The 19,829-nt window shown below is 37.0% G+C and overlaps 1 protein-coding gene across 2 annotated transcripts in view; it reads left to right on the top strand.

The window, feature by feature from the left end:
• LOC102800518 (uncharacterized) overlaps positions 1-19,829 on the top strand; it is a 66,411-nt gene that overhangs the window by 22,364 nt on the left and 24,218 nt on the right. For both annotated transcript variants that reach the window (XM_085492707.1, XM_085492706.1), the window contains exons 4-7: positions 13,134-13,192; positions 13,964-14,093; positions 14,592-14,737; positions 16,548-16,702. In XM_085492707.1, coding sequence (XP_085348833.1) covers positions 13,134-13,192; positions 13,964-14,093; positions 14,592-14,737; positions 16,548-16,702 — 490 coding nt within the window. The remainder of the gene's footprint in view (positions 1-13,133; positions 13,193-13,963; positions 14,094-14,591; positions 14,738-16,547; positions 16,703-19,829) is intronic.

Below are 19,829 nucleotides of genomic sequence, written 5' to 3'. Positions count from 1 at the left end.
CTGATGTGAGAGTATTAGTGGCTCTTGACTGACTGCATTCTAGGCTGATGTGAGAGTAATATTGTCTCTTGGCTGACTGCATTCTAGGCTGATGTGAGAGTAATAGTGGCTCTTGACTGACTACATTCTAGGCTGTTGTGAGAGTAATAGAGGCTCTTGACTAACTGAATTCTAGGCTGATGTGAGATTAATACTGTCTCTTGACTAACTGAATTCTAGGTTGATATGCTGTTAAATGTGGTTTTTATTTATTTATTTAATTATAAGTACATAGAAATTCTTGCAAGAAATACTGTGGTGGATGCAGGCAGTTGACACTATTTAGATGGTCTCTATTACGGCCAGGTTGATTACATCCCAGGAGTTAAGTGTACTACAATTTCAACATCGGTTTCCAATTTTCATTACATTGCATTAAACTTACGTCTCATGCGGTGTCACGAGCTATCCATTATATACTTAAATATGGGTCAATAGTTCAAAGGTCGAAGTGTAACCTGCCAGTTTCCATCAGTTTCACCCAAATCGTACTTTTAGCTAAAACCGCTTAGACTGTAAATTCGTGCACACATTTGCTGCAATTACGTCCGGTATCTATGAATTAATTCAACCGTCGTGTGGTCTCATTCCTGCTCAACGCTACTAGAAATAATTTGACAGCAGAGAAAAACCTAAATATATTAAAATGCAACGTGAGTGGGCAAAGCAGTGGACGTTGAGACTGACTGTACGTCATAATATGCACTTGTCGAGTGAAATAAATTGGCGTGTTAACAAGGATGGCGACAACTAATGTCGCCTTCCCACCAGGTAGTTAACGTTAAATGGATTGTTGGGGCCACGCTAACGCACTATCCCTCGCGTAATAAAATAACTCTAGCTATATTAATATTAAGGCGCAAAATCCAACTTACTTCCATTTCATGGAATTCTCGTCCCCTGGGAAATCTCACGAGAATAACTCATCTTAATATTTACACTAAACTGCACAAAGTCCCAACCCCTAAATCCAATTATTCAAATGTTTCTTATTCCCAGTGTGCCACCCTGTGCAATGCATATATTCAAATACATATTACGAGTTTTCATGTCGAACACAATGAAAATTGGTTGTAGATGAGTTCGCAGTAGAGGTCATGGGGGAAATAGAGGGCGACATAACATTTGACTAAATGTGAATAAGACATACATCAGCTTGATTCGCATTGAGACTCCCATGTGTACATACATCCGGGATACTGGGTCCATTTGCTAATATACTGTCAAACATTGATCCTTTGCAGACACCAGTTATATCAGTATTTGATTGTTTACATTGGTGTGAACTATTTATGACTGCCTCTGTTTGATACAACAATGTTGTAATTGTCTATAGAAACCCATTAAGCGATCTAGCCACGCAAACAAAATAAACTAAATACGAGACATAAACCCCTGTAATGTAAATCCGTACATACAATACTAACTTAGCAGTCCATGCATTATCAGTGCGTATAACCTGCCTGCAATGGCGGATCCAGAGGGGGGCAGGGGGGTCATGTCCCCCCAAAAAACGCATGACGATTCATATCATCTGGATTAATTACGCATAGCCTCTCTGCGATTTTCGCTCCGTAATGTTAAGCGAAGCCCCCCCCCAGTACATTTTGCTGGATCCGCCACTGCCTGCTTGCATAAAGAATGGATACAAAGTACTAGTAGTTGGATACAGTGTACAAATCAGTAAAATAGATTACTGTTTTGAACGGTGAGCAACGTTTCTTAAAACACGTAATGTTTTGTTTTTTATATGAAAATGGCGTCTATCTTTTCACATACCAGTATAAGACGTGTTGTGGACACATTTAAATGTTACGCTGAATGTCCATACCAAATTAGGTTCACTATTTATTTATTTATCTTCCACATCCCAGTAGTCTCCGTCACCTATTGTTATCAATATCATCATGTTGTTGGGAAATATCGATCAAAAGTTAATGGGTTTCTGCTGCTTGTCTCCACATATGCATAAAATACGAGATTTGTAAATAAAGTTTAATGTTCAAAATTTGAAATTAAGCGGTTGTGTTGTTATTGAAAACGTGTGTTTAGCGTTATTCGTAAGAAACGTGTCAGCAACGCGTTTTACGCATACATACACATTTCGTACACATTTTTTATCCCAGTCGTGGCAGGTTGCTGATGATAGATCATATGTTGATTGAACGTTTCAAATATGTTTACATTATTGAATATATCCAGAAAGGATAATAATCGTGAATACATGTATGGTATAAATACGACATATCGAATATATAAAGACATACATGTTAATAGTAATTTAGTGCTTATATCATACACATGGTTTTGTAACAAGAAGCCTATTTTTGACGTCTGTAATATCACTCAATTACATAATTAACATTGTATGAGTGTTGTGACACCAAGAAAGATATTGGATATTGTTGATTTTCGTCGTTGATAAGTTAGAGCATTTAAAAATGTGGTACATATGTGGAAGTATATGACTTGTTAGTCTAGTAGTAACTGATACCGTGGCGGCGTATTCCATGACTGGCGGCAAATCAGACCTAAAGTTGGCAATGGTGTTATGAACGCTGTGTCAAGATAAGCCTGGGGCTAAAACAGTTCAATCAAATAAAATATAAGGTTTGCCCTGCAGCTCAACTGTCGTAGAGGGGTATCTGTGGTAATATGAGATTGAACAGGCCACAAATAATATGTCTTGTAAAGGGTGGTAAATAACAACAATGTGAACGTGATCGCGCAAAATGCAATGACGGGTTTGGAGTAAGTCACTGCTGTGTGACGTCACTAAGCAGATTTGTCTGACAACTAATTTGTTTGAACATTATATGGGAAGTTTATCTCGGAAACTTCCTCCAGTTGCACTGTCAATATATTGCCAACAATCTCTTTTTCATTTTTATTTATTTTAAGCATCTATAATAAACCTCTGATTATCTATTCAGATGTTGCAGTGTTATTTTGGACACGGAATGGGAAGCTCGGTGTCTAATCTCACCAGTATGTCTAAACAAATCATTGTAATATCGACTTAAATGGACGAGAATACACGGTGTTGCTGATAACATTCTGAATGTGGGAATATATACGTCATTTTAACGCGGACTTGTCTTATCTAGTCACGCCGAGACACGATACAGTCGTCTGATAGTACAACAAGACACGTCCTCGTTCTGATGTACCGTGTCCTTCAGATGTTTTTCAAATTAGTGCCGTGCCATTAATACGGACAGAGGCAATAAACGTCACATGCCTGAGTATCACGTGATGGAGGCTGTATTATGACGTCACATGATGAGTTTGTTTGGTTCATATATATCTACCACCTTAACACCAGCGTACTACTTCTGTTATTAAGTTATATTATTGTATTTCCAAAAGTTACTGTCAAAAAATAAATTAATCGTTTTATAATCATCGAAAACCTCCCAAAGTCATCAATGAACGCAAACATCGGGAGGCGACGTATTCTAAATGGGGTGGCATTCTTAAGAGACCACCGCAGATGCGTGGTCAACTCATTTCACGGGCAGGGTATTTATATACAAAACATAAACAAACAACGCCCGGAACAATATGGAAGGCCTGTCTAACATATGTCAATCAGATAAGTACATGTACGGCCAAGGTCAATAACTTTCACACAAACTCGCTTTGACATACATTTAATTATTGTAAAATACTGTTTTTAGCTAGAATTAATTTTTGCTGAAAAAGACATTTTACTGTATGTATGAAGTTTGTTTTCTTTGATTTATGATGAGTTAAACGTAAAATATAGAAAAAATGGTATTTTCACTGATTCATCCCTCCAGTGGAAATAGCGAAAATAAATACCAAATACTAAAATATAAATACCGCTGTGATCAGTGACAGTGAGCAATAACGGTTAGTTACGATCAGTGTCGGGTAGTTACGATTAGTGACTGTGAATAGTGATGGGTAGTTACGATTAGTGACTTTGAACAGTGACGGGTAGTTACGCTTAGTGACTGGTAGATACGACCAGTTAATGTGAATGGTGACGGGTGGTTAAGCTTAGTGACTACGAACAGTGACTAGTAGTTATGGTTAGTGACTTTGAACAGTGACGGACAGTTACGCTTAGTGACTGGTAGATAAGATCAGTTAATGTGAACAGTGACGGGTGGTTAAGCTTAGTGACTACGAACAGTGACTAGTAGTTATGGTTAGTGACTTTGAATAGTGACGGACAGTTACGCTTAGTGACTGGTAGATAAGATCAGTTAATGTGAACAGTGACGGGTGGTTACGCTTAGTGGCTACGAACAGTGACGGGTGGTTACGATTAGTGACTACGAACAGTGACGGATAGTTACGCTTAGAGACTGGTAGATACGACCAGTTAATGTGAATGGTGACGGGTGGTTAAGCTTAGTGACTACGAACAGCGACTGGTAGTTACGAACAGTGACTGGTAGATACGATCAGTGAATGTGAACAGTGATGGGTAGTTATGATTAGTTACTGCGAACAGTGTCTAGTAGTAGCGATTATTTACTACGAGCAGTGACGGGTAGTTACAATTAGTGACTGGTAGTTACAATCAGTGACCGTGAACAGTGACGGATAGTTACTATTCGTGACTGAACAGTGACGGGTAGTTATTATTAGTGACTGAACAGTGACTGGTAGTTACGATTAGTGGATGTAAGCAGTAACTAAATAGTTACAATGACTGGTAGTTACGATTAGTGGCTGTAAGCAGTAACTAAATAGTTACAATGACTGGTAGTTACGATTAGTGGATGTAAGCAGTAACTAAATAGTTACAATGACTGGTAGTTACGATTAGTGGATGTAAGCAGTAACTAAATAGTTACAATGACTGGTAGTCACATTTACGAGCACTATCTAGCTATGCGCTCTAGCCATAACAGCAAATATTAGCTGTAAATAAAATAATATTATTTTTGAACAGTAACGATTATTTTGCTTTGTATTTGCTATAGTAATCATTACCCAAAACATTTTAAAAGAATTGCATTTAAACGTACAATGCAACGTCTGGCGAAAGAGGGCGCTTCACATTACTTTAGCAGTATATTGAAAACAATGGTCATTGTATTATAGCATAGACCGTCGATCGACAGCAATGTTATTGTAGTTACCCTCGTATATTTCCCCTTCATTAGCCATACAACACAATGTAGCCAGCGTGTCTTGACTTGATGTGTTGCCTTTACACGCCTGTCTTAAGTTAAACAATCACCAGTTTACCTTAATGCTTGAAATATTAGGAGTTATTTGGCCTCCTGGTCACGTGTTCTCGTTATTTCGAAAGGTGGATATGATAACTTAGTTACAACTTATATATCTTTTTTTTTATTTTGCCCGGGGGAGGGAGGGTGTTAAATTTAATTGTATAGACTTTGTTCATTGACCACTCCGGCTAGCACGCATGGCTACTCACATACATAGTACAAGTGTCAACTGTTACTTTGTTGAACTGACTAATCGTAAAGCATTTCTGGTATTTCCTATCGGCTGTAATCTAAACAGGATTGTTTCTTGTCAATACTGGCAGAACGTGTACATATATAATGTTACACTGTCTCTGTTTTCTGGCCAGTGATGTGGTTGTCTGGTTACGGTAAATGATGGTCAAATGTTACTTTGGTAACGCCGGTGAAGTTGACATTGAAGTTGAGGAGTGATAAAACATGTTTTGTGTGTGATATGTCTGCCGGTAAAAAACAAAAAAGCATTCGGAGTTTGAAAATACCTGAATCGTGAAATTGTTTTATGAGCATTGGCCAGCAGCCAGGGACATGATAAAGCCAGTACACAGGCTACAGTTATTACTTGCAACGCGATTGTCGGACCTTGCCTCGAGGGATCGTAAAGCCGATCTAATTGATGAAATTACCTCGAGTTATAATAATCAGTACATTGAGACGACTTCTTTGGCGGCATCCAATGCATACTGTGACATGTTTGCCCCCAGACTTTGTATACCACGTACACCAGAGACAAAGTACAGCGGTGTTGAATGGTGTCATCACATGGAGGCGTAACAATGTCAATATTGAAGGGATGAACATTCGGTGTTTTTACCTGTTGTTGTTTGACTTTCTCGTGATATCAATTTACTTTGAAGGCCAGCCCATCTATACATCGCTAATGACTTGTAACACGACTCGTTCACTGTTTCGATGACCTACCGGAATAAAGCTATTTATAGAATCCTATTAAGTCTTGGTGCAGACGATTCACTTCCGTTCACATACCACTCTCACATAGAATAGAATAGAATAGAATAGAATAGAATAGAATAGAATAGAATAGAATAGAATAGAATAGAATAGAATAGAATAGAATAGAATATTGCGGACATTTCGAATGTTGACGAATGTGAACAAAAAGTGGAAAATATTGTATCCGGATTATTTTAATATTCAAAACAAATTTATCTGTTGTAATAATAATAATAATAATAATAATCTTTATTGAAACCGTATCCCGGAGTGGGATCTTAGTTGAAAATACAATAAAGTAATACAAAAAAGATAAAAAATAACACAAGAAATTCAAAGACAATAGAAAATAAAAAATAAAATTAAATTATTTGGCGGTTGGTTGAGGCAACTGGCATTTTAAGATTTTTTCTTGTCGTAATTTGAAACAAGTGTGGATGAATTTTCCTAGTTCAATGATTGTTTTGTCATTTTTAATTTTTAGTATATTTGTAAGTTTTTCGTCATCCGTCCCCAAGTTGCTTATATTGTATTTAATATTCTTGATCATGATTTCTCGTTCCTTCTTGTATAAATCACAATTGAGAAGAAAATGTTTTTCGTTTTCAATTTCCTGTTTGTCACAAACTGGGCAAATTCGGTCCTCCGCTAAAATGTTATTATATCTGCCCCTTTCGATTTGAAGGGTATGAGCACTTATTCTGAGTTTTGTCATAGCTGCTCTATGATTTGGATTTTTGATTGTGGTGAGATATTTTTCATATGCAAATTCTGTTTTAATTTTCCTATAGGTTCGTAACTTGTTTTTATGGTTTTTACCTTTATTGTCATCGTGTAATGTTTCTGTACTATGTATTTCAAAGGATTGTTCTAGTTTGCGCGTTACTGTTTCAGTGATTTGTTTTTCATCAAGAGATTTATGGTTTTCCCAAATATTACCCATATTTAAATTTTCTAAAATTTGTTTTATGTCTGTTACCCAGTTGTCTTTTCCTTTTTTATCAAGATGTATCCCAAGATTGTAAGCTTCATGTACTAGCGAATTTGGGTTAGAATTATTAATTTTGATCCAATATTTGATCATATATTTTAAGCTTGATGCTAGGAGAGGATATCTTCCCAACTCTAGTAGGCTTGCCAAATTACTTGCTTTGCTATTTACTTTTAGAAGGTATTTGCAGAAATGTATTTGTACTTTTTCCATTGGTGTTGACAGATTTGCCATTAGATGCGATTTATTGATGTTCTCGCTCGTCCAAATTTCACTGCAGTAAAGCATAATTGGTTTTACAATTGCATCGAACATTTTTAAGTATGTTTTGATTGGAGTTAGTTTTTCTGAGAATAGCATTTGTTTCATTTTGAAACATGCCTTCATTGCTCTAGCTCTGAGGTCTTCTTGTGCTCCGATGAATTTACCTGATTTGTGTAGTTTAATGCCGAGGTATGTGTAGGTTTTTGTATTTTCAAGTTCCTTTCCATCAACATAGAATTTTAGTTTGTCCTGTGATTTTTTTGACCTACTAAACATGATGATTTTTGACTTAGAGATATTAATATTGAGTTTCCATTTCTGGCAGTAAGTTTCAAGAGAATTTATGGCATTTTGTAAGCCAGTATGTGATTGGGATAATACTACAAAGTCGTCTGCATATAGCAGACATGGGAGACTTGTGTTTAGGAGACTTGGTGGGTCATTATGAGCCAAGTCTAATGATGTTTTAATGTCATTTACATAGATATTGAAAAGGAGTGGGCTGAGTCCATCCCCTTGTCTAATTCCTCTATTAATTGTGAAGCTGTCTGTTACACACTGTTTAAGTTTAACACATCCTGTTGAGTTCAGATAAATGGATTTTATGATGTTGTAGAATTTACCTGTAATACCACTTTGGATAAGTTTCCAGAAGAGACCTAGATGCCAGATGGAATCAAAGGCTTTCTGGAAGTCAATGAAACAAGCAAACAAAGTCTTTTTGTTGCTCAGGTATTTTGTGGTTAGTTGTTTGAGGACAAATAAATGGTCTTTGGTGCTACAGTTTGGCATGAATCCTATTTGTTCTCTGATAATTGTGTTGTTTTCCTTTAGATGTTTCAAAAGCCGTTGCTTAAGAATGGAGGTGAAAAGTTTACTGACACTATTAAGAAGTGTGATGCCTCTGTAATTGTTTGGATTTGTTTTGTCTCCTTTTTTGAAAATAGGAGTGATCATACCTAAATTCCAGCGATTAGGGATGTATCCACTCTGCAGGATTAAATTGAATAGTTTTTGTAGTGGTTTTATTAGTGGGTTCCTGCTGGCCTTGATCATTTCATTGGTAATTTTATCTGCGCCTGGAGCTTTTTTATTTTTGAGTTTAGTTATAGCATTTTGGATTTCTAATTGTGAGATGTACTTGTCTAAGTTGGCTTTAGGTAGAGAGAGTGATTCATGATTTTTTAGTTGTAGCTGCAATGAGTTTTCGCTCATTGTATTACTTGTTTCTTTACTCAGTTTCCTAAAATGTTCAAACCAGGTTTGACTGTCAACATTATCAGAGTCATTATTTATTTTGGTGTCTTTTAGCTCTCTTAATAAATTCCAGTACTCACTGGGGTTTGATTCACTAAAACTTTCGAGCTTGTTCAATATATCATTTTTAAAATCTCTCTTTTTCTTTTTTATTAGCCGCTTGTATTCCCTCTTCAGACTGTAGCATTTTTCTCTCAGTTTAATGTTGTATGGGTTTGCACTAAATTTACTGCAGATACCCAAAATTTCTTTCTTTAGATTATATAGGTCCTTGTTGAACCATTTTGGTTTACATTTATTTTTTTTTGGTTTTCTCCTGATATGTTTTTTCAGACATCTGCCAGCTGCTTCAATGTAAATACTTGAAAGCATAGTATTTGCCTCATCAATTGATTGTTGTGTATTGTCAAAATGTTTAATGTTAAAGTTATTAATTAAATTTGTAATATCTCTGCTTTGTAGCGTTAGGTTGAATATCAAATTTGACTCGCTATTCCAAATGTAAGTGTCAGTTTCATGTACTAATTTATCACTGTGGGAGTGTGTTATTTTCGAAATATTATTTGTGTAAATTGCATTTGTTTGAAGATGAAAAGTTATTTGGCAGTGATCTGAGAGTAATAAATTAAGAGGGTGAACATAGAATAGATTAATTTTGTTAAATAGATTATTGCTAACAATAGTGTAGTCAACTACACTGCTGCCTTTAGTTTGATGACAAGTGTACTTGCCAGTTTTATCTCCTATACATCTACCATTGAGGATGGTTAGTTCTGCGGATAAACATAGATCCAACAATGAGTCACCATAATGATTTTTTACTGCCAAGTCTTGAGATGCCCTTTTTCTAATGTTAATATTTGGAGCAGATGACTGATAGTTAATTTTACTGAAAGAGGTCAATTCCATAATGTTTTTGGTTCTGGCATTGAAATCGCCTGATAGAATAACTGAACCACGTTTTGAATATCTATTAATATCATCCTCCAATACTTGAAATAAATTTGCGTCTTTCCATTTAAAAATACTTGAATACTGCGGGCTAAGATAAATGGTGCCGTAATAAATATCCTCGTCAAGATTAAAAAATTCTTTGTCTAGGAGCAGCCAGAGAAAATCATCACTTCCACTCTTCACTTGTTTAATGCCCTTTTTTAAAGTGTTTCTGAAATAGACAATGATTCCTCCCGAGTTAGAGCGGGCTTTTTTGTGTTTATCAGCTCGAAATGAATGAAAATGGCAAAAATTTGGCAATTGGATACAGGAATCTGCACCCGTTTTGGTTTCCACCAGACTAATAATATCAAAGTCACTAATAAGATCTAAAAAGTTATTATCTCTAATTTTGAGATCTAAACTACCATGAATGTTCCAGGAAGTACATTTAAGGGAGGGCTTATTAGCAACATTCATCATATAAAAAAAAATACATTGAAAGCACACAATACCTGAATTCTAGGTCAGAAAATGTTTTCTAAAATGAGAATTTTTTGGAGTGAGTTCATTGAATCTATTGTTTTTTTATATAGCTCGCCAGGCTGGTAAGTAGGTCATCAAGTAATGAATATTGTCTACTGTGTTTTCTTCTGTTGAGTGTTGTTTGCTCTTTGTTTCTGTGACCATTGTTTCGCTCCATGTTGTGTTTAGTGTTTTGCTGGCCCAAAGGGTTGGTGTTAAAATCGTAATCTTGTGATTTGCCTTGATCCATTCTTTGCTCTGTAGCATCTGTACGTTTTATGATGGTCTGATATATATTACGTTTGAAGTTGGTGACTAGGAATTTAGTTCCTCTGTCATTTAGGTGCACTTTGTCTTCGTACAAGTACGATTTAATATTGTTTGTTGCGTCAAGTAGATTGTTTTGTATAAAGTGCACATCCGCTGTGTCTTCACATAATGACTGTAAGGATGAGTTGAAACTAGTTGCTGTTGTGTTAAACTGGGCTTTGTCAATTCTGGGTAGAATACTAGAGACGAATATTCTACTCTGTGGATATGTTTTACGGGTGACGTCAATCAGGTTTACAAATTTCTGATGGTAGTTGTCGAGAAGTGCTTCTTTCTTTGACTCTGTAGTTCTGTCCAGGTCATTAGATCCAACATGTATTACTATGTTACGTGGGTTCTTGAAACTTGAGTTTTCCAGATAAGTTGTCACCTCGCTAATACCTTTTCCATTTAACGCTTTGACATGGGTTTTCCTGACTGTTGAGAATTTACGTGGATCAATGTGCTTGATAATAGAGTCGCCAATAATAACAGTATTGTATGCATTTTTGTGTGATGGACTTTGATTGTTTTTGTTTTTTTCAGTCGGTGTTCCGTGGAAGTCCTTTTTTTGTGAGTTTGTAGTCTTGGAGGTATGGGTCATGGCATATTTGGAATCACCAGTAGAGTTAGCACTGTCATCTGCTGAGGTAGATTGTAGTGGATCTTGATGGTCCTCTCTCAGAATGTCATAGGAGTTTTTCACCGGGATGTTGATGATAAATGGTGTAGCGTCAATATTTAGATTTGAGGTTTCTTCGACCGGAGGTGTTGTTTGGAGAGGTGGATTTGTTTGTGTTGTGGCATTGGCAGTTGTTAGCGACTTTTCGGAATTGGTTGTATTAAATCTTGTCTGTGTTGCTTCGTTAACATAGGCAACGTTCTTGTTTTCCGTAAGAGCATAATTGCGTTGTATGGTTTTCAACATGGTTAATATCTGTGATTGTGTGTCATGCATCCTATTGAAGCTTTTGTTCAGTTTAGTTATGTCGTTATTGTTCTTGAGTACATTGGCGTTGATGTTGTCTAGTGATGTTTGTAAATTCTTGATCTCACTCTGACAGCTTGCCGTTAATTTGTCATGTGAGGAAAACTTTGCCTTGCTGTCCAGTTTTTCCTGTTGTAGATCATCAAGTTTATTGTTGATGTCTATATATCTGTCTTCGATATCTTCTATAATTTCCCGGAAGTTGGATTCCTTGTTTAGAATAACATTTCTTGCTTTGTTTAGTAGATGTGATTTTGAGCGAATAGGTGTCTGTTTTGTTGTATTCTGAAGATCACTGGCTTGGTTGACTGATTCTGATATGGATTGGCTAGTGTTTTCTGATACTGGTATCTGTGATTCCGTATTGGTGATCACATCAGTTTGAGGTTGTGGAGAGCATATACATAGCATATCATCAGGGATAGTTGTTGCGTTGCAGTTATGAACGCCGTCGCCGCCATTTTGGGCGATAGGTTCACGTGCCGACTGTGCGTCGCCATCTTGGTTTGCTTGTTTATATTTTGGTTGTCTGTTGTTGCTCTCGCACTCTTTCGTCACCGATTCAGAAAGAAATTCATGTACTTTTGCTTTAAGGGCAGGATATTCACGTTTAGACCACTGTAAGATATATTTACCTTGGATATAAATGACGCCAGATGAATAATAGAAACTGACAGTGACCTGTTTGCTGTTGTCTTCGTCACGGCGTCGATCTACCCACTTCATTTGAGTACCTCCGGAAATGTTACACCATTGCATGTTAATATTGTTTTTGTCCTGAAAGACGTTACTATATCTGGTCTTTGCTACTTCTATCCAGGTTATAATTCGAGCAGGTGTTGTTCTGTAGCAAACGTCGTTAATTTCAGGATGGCTTGCGTCGCTGTGTTTATTACGCCAATGGGTTACTGTGTCCTGTTCGTCGGGGATAAGGTCTTTTCCTCGGCGTTGAGAATAGGTTACAGGGGTGACATCTTCTACGTCAGTGGTCTGATTTTTCTTCGTAATTTCAGATTCGTGGATAAAGTTAGCGTCCTTTGTAGAACGAACAACACGGCGTTGTTTGGTTTGTTTGGTTTGATCTGCAAAGTTCTCTTTGTCTTTGTCCATTGACGCCATCTTGGATGCTTTGTGAATCTTGAACTTGAACTTGAACAGTGGAATTTTGTCTTGCGATTTTCTTCGTATAAATCCAATTTTGAAATACTTGACTTGTTATTACAACATCTTATATGTTTCATCTTATATGTTGTATTATTAAAATACTATAGTCAACGGTCAGTTGTCGCGCAAAGGAACCGAAGTCACTACGTTCCACGTTGTACATATGCCAATGCACAGTCGTAAACTACAGACGGTTGATATTTCTCTAGACACTAGTGTGTTAACAATGTGGACATGGTCATGGCACTCAAGACAAGGTCATACACGTATTAGGAATGTGTTGCAAATAAGACTTGTGCGCAGCCCGCCCTCTACGTGAAACAAATGAAGAAAAAACACAAGTTTCGCCGTTTGTTACCACTTGGGAAATTTGACCAGTGTTGAATGTGTGTTTCACAATTCTGCAAATGTCATGGTTTTTGCTGCAAGTAATTTCTGATATTTACTTCAATTACAGAGACTTGAAAATGGAAAACATAATACTGGATCAAAATAAGCGGAATATCAAGATAGTGGGTAAGTATGTGGCCTTGGTTGCCGAGCAACCGGGCCGAAAAATCACGATTGTCAAAACACGGCGTACGCGGCGCCGACAGATGCATGATGCATTACAGTGTGAAATTGGCTAATTATAATATGTTATAAACATATTGCTGTCGTATGGTTAAATGGATGACGGGGTTTTTAGGGGTGTCATTAGTCCGCAGACCATGTACTTTACCTGCATGCTCCCGCGGTCCATTCTCGGCCTGAGTTTGCTCACAGAGTCCTGACGATCTATTCGTGTGGTTGGTTGCTGAAGTCAATACATAGAAGTATATAGGGCGGAATGACTATGCCCCAGTACAGAGCCTTACTCTTGTTCAAAAGACAAAATAATAGAAATTATCGAATTGAAACAGTTTGTTATGTATGTAATGCAAGCATAGTTCATTATACTTAATTATCCTCGCTCCGAAACTCTGAAAAATACCTGCTTCCGGCCGATCAGCCTGCACTATATTAATCACTATTGCCCCTGTGCCTCCTCGTGCGTTCGCTGTCATGAACGCATGTTCTATTTTACCCCCATACTTGAATGGACCACTAGCTGTCAAGTTTGTTCGATTTATTCTTTTATCAGATTATTTCATTTAGTGTTGATAACTTCAATTTTCTTACTTTTTGTTTTCCTGAAAATGGCTACACTGTTTTGATATTTCTTTTATACTACACAAATTATACTTTTATACTAATCAAATCTAGAAAGAGAGTATTCATGTGCATGTTTCAAAATTGATTTTGCAGACTTTGGTTTGAGTAATACTTTTCAATCCAATGGACTATTACAAACACATTGTGGTTCACCTGAGTACGCAGCACCGGAATTATTTGTAATGGGAACACAGTATGCATCTGAAGTGGACATATGGAGTCTGTAAGTAACCTGCATGTATCTTTAATGAATTATGATTGACTGGAAGGAGGGGGGGGGGGGCTCATAGAGGGCTTGTCAACTCATGACAAGGGAACTACAGGGAAGTGTCAAAAGGGAAAGTGACACTCCTCAAAACTTGATGATGTTGCAGCAGAGAATTATCTGAAGACTCCCATTATTGATTGTATAAAACAAAAAACTATAACTAGAGGACTACAAGAAATGGATAGATAAAACCACCTTTAATACTACAGGCCAATTACAATGATAAATATCTATCCAAACTGCACCAACTACTAAACGTATCTGTCATGTTCTGTTATTTTGAAAATTTTTGGATTAGTACATTTGAATAACCTGTACACATGTCACTCACATGTCACTTGCATTTCATTTGCATGTCACTTGCATGTCACTCGCATGTCACTCGCATGTCACTCACATGTCAATCACATGCCAATCACATGATTTAATATGTTGTATCTTTTGTTGATTCAGGGGTATTAATATGTATGCCATGGTAGTGGGAAAACTACCATTTATTACGCTATATACTGAACCACATAGAAGACAAAAGTTATTGCAACAGATACAATATGGACTGACTACTATTCATCAAAAGGATATGGAACATCTCACACCTGGTAAGTTGACACCAAACACCTGGTAAGTTGACACACCCAACACCTGGTATGTTGACACACCCAACACCTGGTAAGTTGACACATGCAACACCTGGTAAGTTGACACACCCAACACATGGTAAGTTGACACATGCAACACCTGGTAAGTTGACACATACAACACCTGGTAAGTTGACACACCCAACACATGGTAAGTTGACATACCCAACACCCGGTAAGTTGACACACCCAACACCTGGTAATTTGACACATGCAACACCTGGTAAGTTGACATACCCAACACCTGGTAAGTTGAAACACCCAACACCTGGTATGTTGACACACCCAACACCTGGTAAGTTGACACATGCAACACCTGGTAAGTTGACACACCCAACACATGGTAAGTTGACACATGCAACACCTGGTAAGTTGACACATGCAACACCTGGTAAGTTGACACACCCAACACCTGGTAAGTTGACACATGCAACACATGGTAAGTTGGCACACCCAACACCTGGTAAGTTGACACACCCAACACCTAGTAAGTTGACACATGCAACACATGGTAAGTTGACACACCCAACACATGGTAAGTTGACACATGCAACACCTGGTAAGTTGACACACCCAACACCTGGTAAGTTGACACATGCAACACCTTGTGAGTTGACACATGCAACACCTGGTAAGCTGACACACCCAACACCTGGTAAGTTGACACATGCAACACCTGATAATTTGACACACACAACACCTGGTAAGTTGACACACTCAACACCTGGTGAGTTGACACATGCAACACCTGGTAAGTTGACACACCCAACACATGGTAAGTTGACACATGCAATACCGGGTAAGTTGACACATGTAACACCTGGTAAGTTGACACATGCAACACTTGGTAAGTTGACACATGCAACACCTGGTAAGTTGACACCAAACACATTATAAGTTGACACATGCAACACCTGGTAAGTTGACACACCCAACACCTGGTAAGTTGACACACTCAACACCTGGTGAGTTGACACATGCAACACTTGGTAAGGTGACACACCCAACACCTGATAAGTTGACACACCCAACACCTGGTAAGTTGGCACACCCAACACCTGGTAAGTTGACACACCCAACACATGGTAAGTTGACACATGCAACAACTGGTAAGTTGACACATGCAGCACCTGGTAAGTTGACACCAAACACCTGGTAAGTTGACACACCCAACACATGGTAAGTTGACACATGCAACACCTGGTAAGTTGACACACCCAACACCTGGTAAGTTGACACACCCAACACCTGGTAAGTTGGCACATGCAACACCTGGTAAGTTGACACATGCAACACCTGGTAAGTTGACACCAAACACCTGGTAAGTTGACACATGCAACACCTGGTAAGTTGACACATGCAACACCTGGTAAGTTGACACACCCAACACCTGGTAAGTTGACACATGCAACACCTGGTAAGTTGACATACCCAACACCTGGTAAGTTGACACATGCAACACCTGGTAAGTTGACACATACAACACCTGGTAAGTTGACACACCCAACACCTGGTAAGTTGACACATGCAATACCTGGTAAGTTGACACATGCAACACCTGGTAAGTTGACACACCCAACACCTGGTAAGTTGACACACCCCGCACCTGGTAAGTTGACACATGCAACACCTGGTAAGTTGACATACCCAACACCTGGTAAGTTGACACATACAACACCTGGTAAGTTGACACACCCAACACATTGTAAGTTGACACACCCAAGATGCAATGTTAATTTCTAATCAATAAATTCATGTATTTTTGAATTAGTTTGTCGTGAATTACTACATTCTTGTATTGAACCTAATCCCGACTTGAGAGCACCTCTGCTGGACATAGAAGTTCATGATTGGGTTACAAAGATGGGATCAGAACAGTTTTGTCCATATCAACCGCCACCTAAAGACAAAGAAGCCAGAAAAAAGGTACATATTTCTACACATATTATGGACTTAACAGAATAGAACCCCCAAAGACTAGAAACCATTAGACCAGTCAGCTGTAGTTTTCAGTTATTAATAGACTAGTCAGGTGCAGTTTTTCAGTTATTAATAGACTAGTCAGCTGTAGTTTTTAGTCATTAATAGACTAGTCAGCTGTAGTTTTTCAGTTATTAATAGACTAGTCAGCTGTAGTTTTCAGTTATTAATAGACTAGTCAGCTGTAGTTTACAGTTATTAATAGACTAGTCAGCTGTAGTTTTCAGTTATTAATAGACTAGTCAGCTGCAGTTTTTAGTTATTAATAGACTAGTCAGCTGTTGTTTTCAGTTATTATTAGACTAGTCAGCTGCAGTTTTCAGTTATTAATAGACTAGTCAGCTGTAGTTTTCAGTTATTAATAGACTAGTCAGCTGCAGTTTTTCAGTTATTAATAGACTAGTCAGCTGTAGTTTTCAGTTATTAATAGACTAGTCAGCTGTAGTTTTCAGTTATTAATAGACTAGTCAGCTTCAGTTTTTAGTTATTAATAGACTAGTCAGCTGTTGTTTTCAGTTATTATTAGACTAGTCAGCTGCAGTTTTCAGTTATTAATAGACTAGTCAGCTGTAGTTTTCAGTTATTAATAGACTAGTCAGCTGTAGTTTTCAGTTATTATTAGACTAGTCAGCTGCAGTTTTCAGTTATTAATAAACTAGTCAGCTGTAGTTTTCCGTTATTAATAGACTAGTCAGCTGCAGTTTTTCAGTTATTAATAGACTAGTCAGCTGTAGTTTTCAGTTATTAATAGACTAGTCAGCTGTAGTTTTCAGTTATTATTAGACTAGTCAGCTGCAGTTTTCAGATATTAATAGACTAGTCAGCTGTAGTTTTCAGTTATTAATAGACTAGTCAGCTGCAGTTTTCAGTTATTAATAGACTAGGCAGCTGTAGTTATTAGTTATTAATAGACTAGGCAGCTGTAGTTTTCAGTTATTAATAGACTAGTCAGCTGTAGTTTACAGTTATTAATAGACTAGTCAGCTGTAGTTTTCAGTTATTAATAGACTAGTCAGCTGCAGTTTTCAGTTATTAATATACTAGTCAGCTGCAGATTTCAGTTATTAATAGACTAGTCAGCTGTAGTTTTCAGTTATTATTAGACTAGTCAGCTGCAGTTTTCAGATATTAATAGACTAGTCAGCTGTAGTTTTCAGTTATTAATAGACTAGTCAGCTGCAGTTTTCAGTTATTAATAGACTAGGCAGCTGTAGTTATTAGTTATTAATAGACTAGGCAGCTGTAGTTTTCAGTTATTATTAGACTAGTCAGCTGCAGTTTTCAGTTATTAATAGACTAGTCAGCTGTAGTTTTCAGTTATTAATAGACTAGTCAGCTGTAGTTTTCAGTTATTAATAGACTAGTCAGCTGTAGTTTTCAGTTATTAATAGACTAGTCAGCTGTTGTTTTCAGTTATTATTAGACTAGTCAGCTGCAGTTTTCAGTTATTAATAGACTAGTCAGCTGTAGTTTTCAGTTATTAATAGACTAGTCAGCTGCAGTTTTTCAGTTATTAATAGACTAGTCAGCTGTAGTTTTCAGTTATTAATAGACTAGTCAGCTGTAGTTTTCAGTTATTAATAGACTAGTCAGCTGCAGTTTTTAGTTATTAATAGACTAGTCAGCTGTTGTTTTCAGTTATTATTAGACTAGTCAGCTGCAGTTTTCAGTTATTAATAGACTAGTCAGCTGTAGTTTTCAGTTATTAATAGACTAGTCAGCTGCAGTTTTTCAGTTATTAATAGACTAGTCAGCTGTAGTTTTCAGTTATTAATAGACTAGTCAGCTGTAGTTTTCAGTTATTAATAGACTAGTCAGCTGTAGTTTTCAGTTATTATTAGACTAGTCAGCTGCAGTTTTCAGTTATTAATAAACTAGTCAGCTGTAGTTTTCAGTTATTAATAGACTAGTCAGCTGCAGTTTTTCAGTTATTAATAGACTAGTCAGCTGTAGTTTTCAGTTATTAATAGACTAGTCAGCTGTAGTTTTCAGTTATTATTAGACTAGTCAGCTGCAGTTTTCAGATATTAATAGACTAGTCAGCTGTAGTTTTCAGTTATTAATAGACTAGTCAGCTGCAGTTTTCAGTTATTAATAGACTAGGCAGCTGTAGTTATTAGTTATTAATAGACTAGGCAGCTGTAGTTTTCAGTTATTAATAGACTAGTCAGCTGTAGTTTACAGTTATTAATAGACTAGTCAGCTGTAGTTTTCAGTTATTAATAGACTAGTCAGCTGCAGTTTTCAGTTATTAATATACTAGTCAGCTGCAGATTTCAGTTATTAATAGACTAGTCAGCTGTAGTTTTCAGTTATTATTAGACTAGTCAGCTGCAGTTTTCAGATATTAATAGACTAGTCAGCTGTAGTTTTCAGTTATTAATAGACTAGTCAGCTGCAGTTTTCAGTTATTAATAGACTAGGCAGCTGTAGTTATTAGTTATTAATAGACTAGGCAGCTGTAGTTTTCAGTTATTATTAGACTAGTCAGCTGCAGTTTTCAGTTATTAATAGACTAGTCAGCTGTAGTTTTCAGTTATTAATAGACTAGTCAGCTGTAGTTTTCAGTTATTAATAGACTAGTCAGCTGCAGTTTTCAGTTATTAATAGACTAGTCAGCTGTAGTTTTCAGTTATTATTAGACTAGTCAGCTGCCGTTTTCAGATATTAATAGACTAGTCAGCTGTAGTTTTCAGTTATTAATTAACTAGTCAGCTGTAGTTTTCAGTTATTAATAGACTAGTCAGCTGTAGTTTTCAGTTATTAATAGACTAGTCAGCTGTAGTTTTCAGTTATTAATAGACTAGTCAGCTGCAGTTTTCAGTTATTAATAGACTAGGCAGCTGTAGTTATTAGTTATTAATAGACTAAGCAGCTGTAGTTTTCAGTTATTATTAGACTAGTCAGCTGCAGTTTTCAGTTATTAATAGACTAGTCAGCTGTAGTTTTCAGTTATTAATAGACTAGTCAGCTGTAGTTTTCAGTTATTAATAGACTAGTCAGCTGCAGTTTTCAGTTATTAATAGACTAGTCAGCTGTAGTTTTCAGTTATTATTAGACTAGTCAGCTGCAG

The sequence above is a fragment of the Saccoglossus kowalevskii genome, chromosome 18 (assembly GCF_978046115.1).
Source record: "Saccoglossus kowalevskii chromosome 18, keSacKowa6.1, whole genome shotgun sequence".
NCBI lineage: Eukaryota > Metazoa > Hemichordata > Enteropneusta > Harrimaniidae > Saccoglossus > Saccoglossus kowalevskii.
This window is presented reverse-complemented; position numbering and strand designations above follow the sequence as displayed.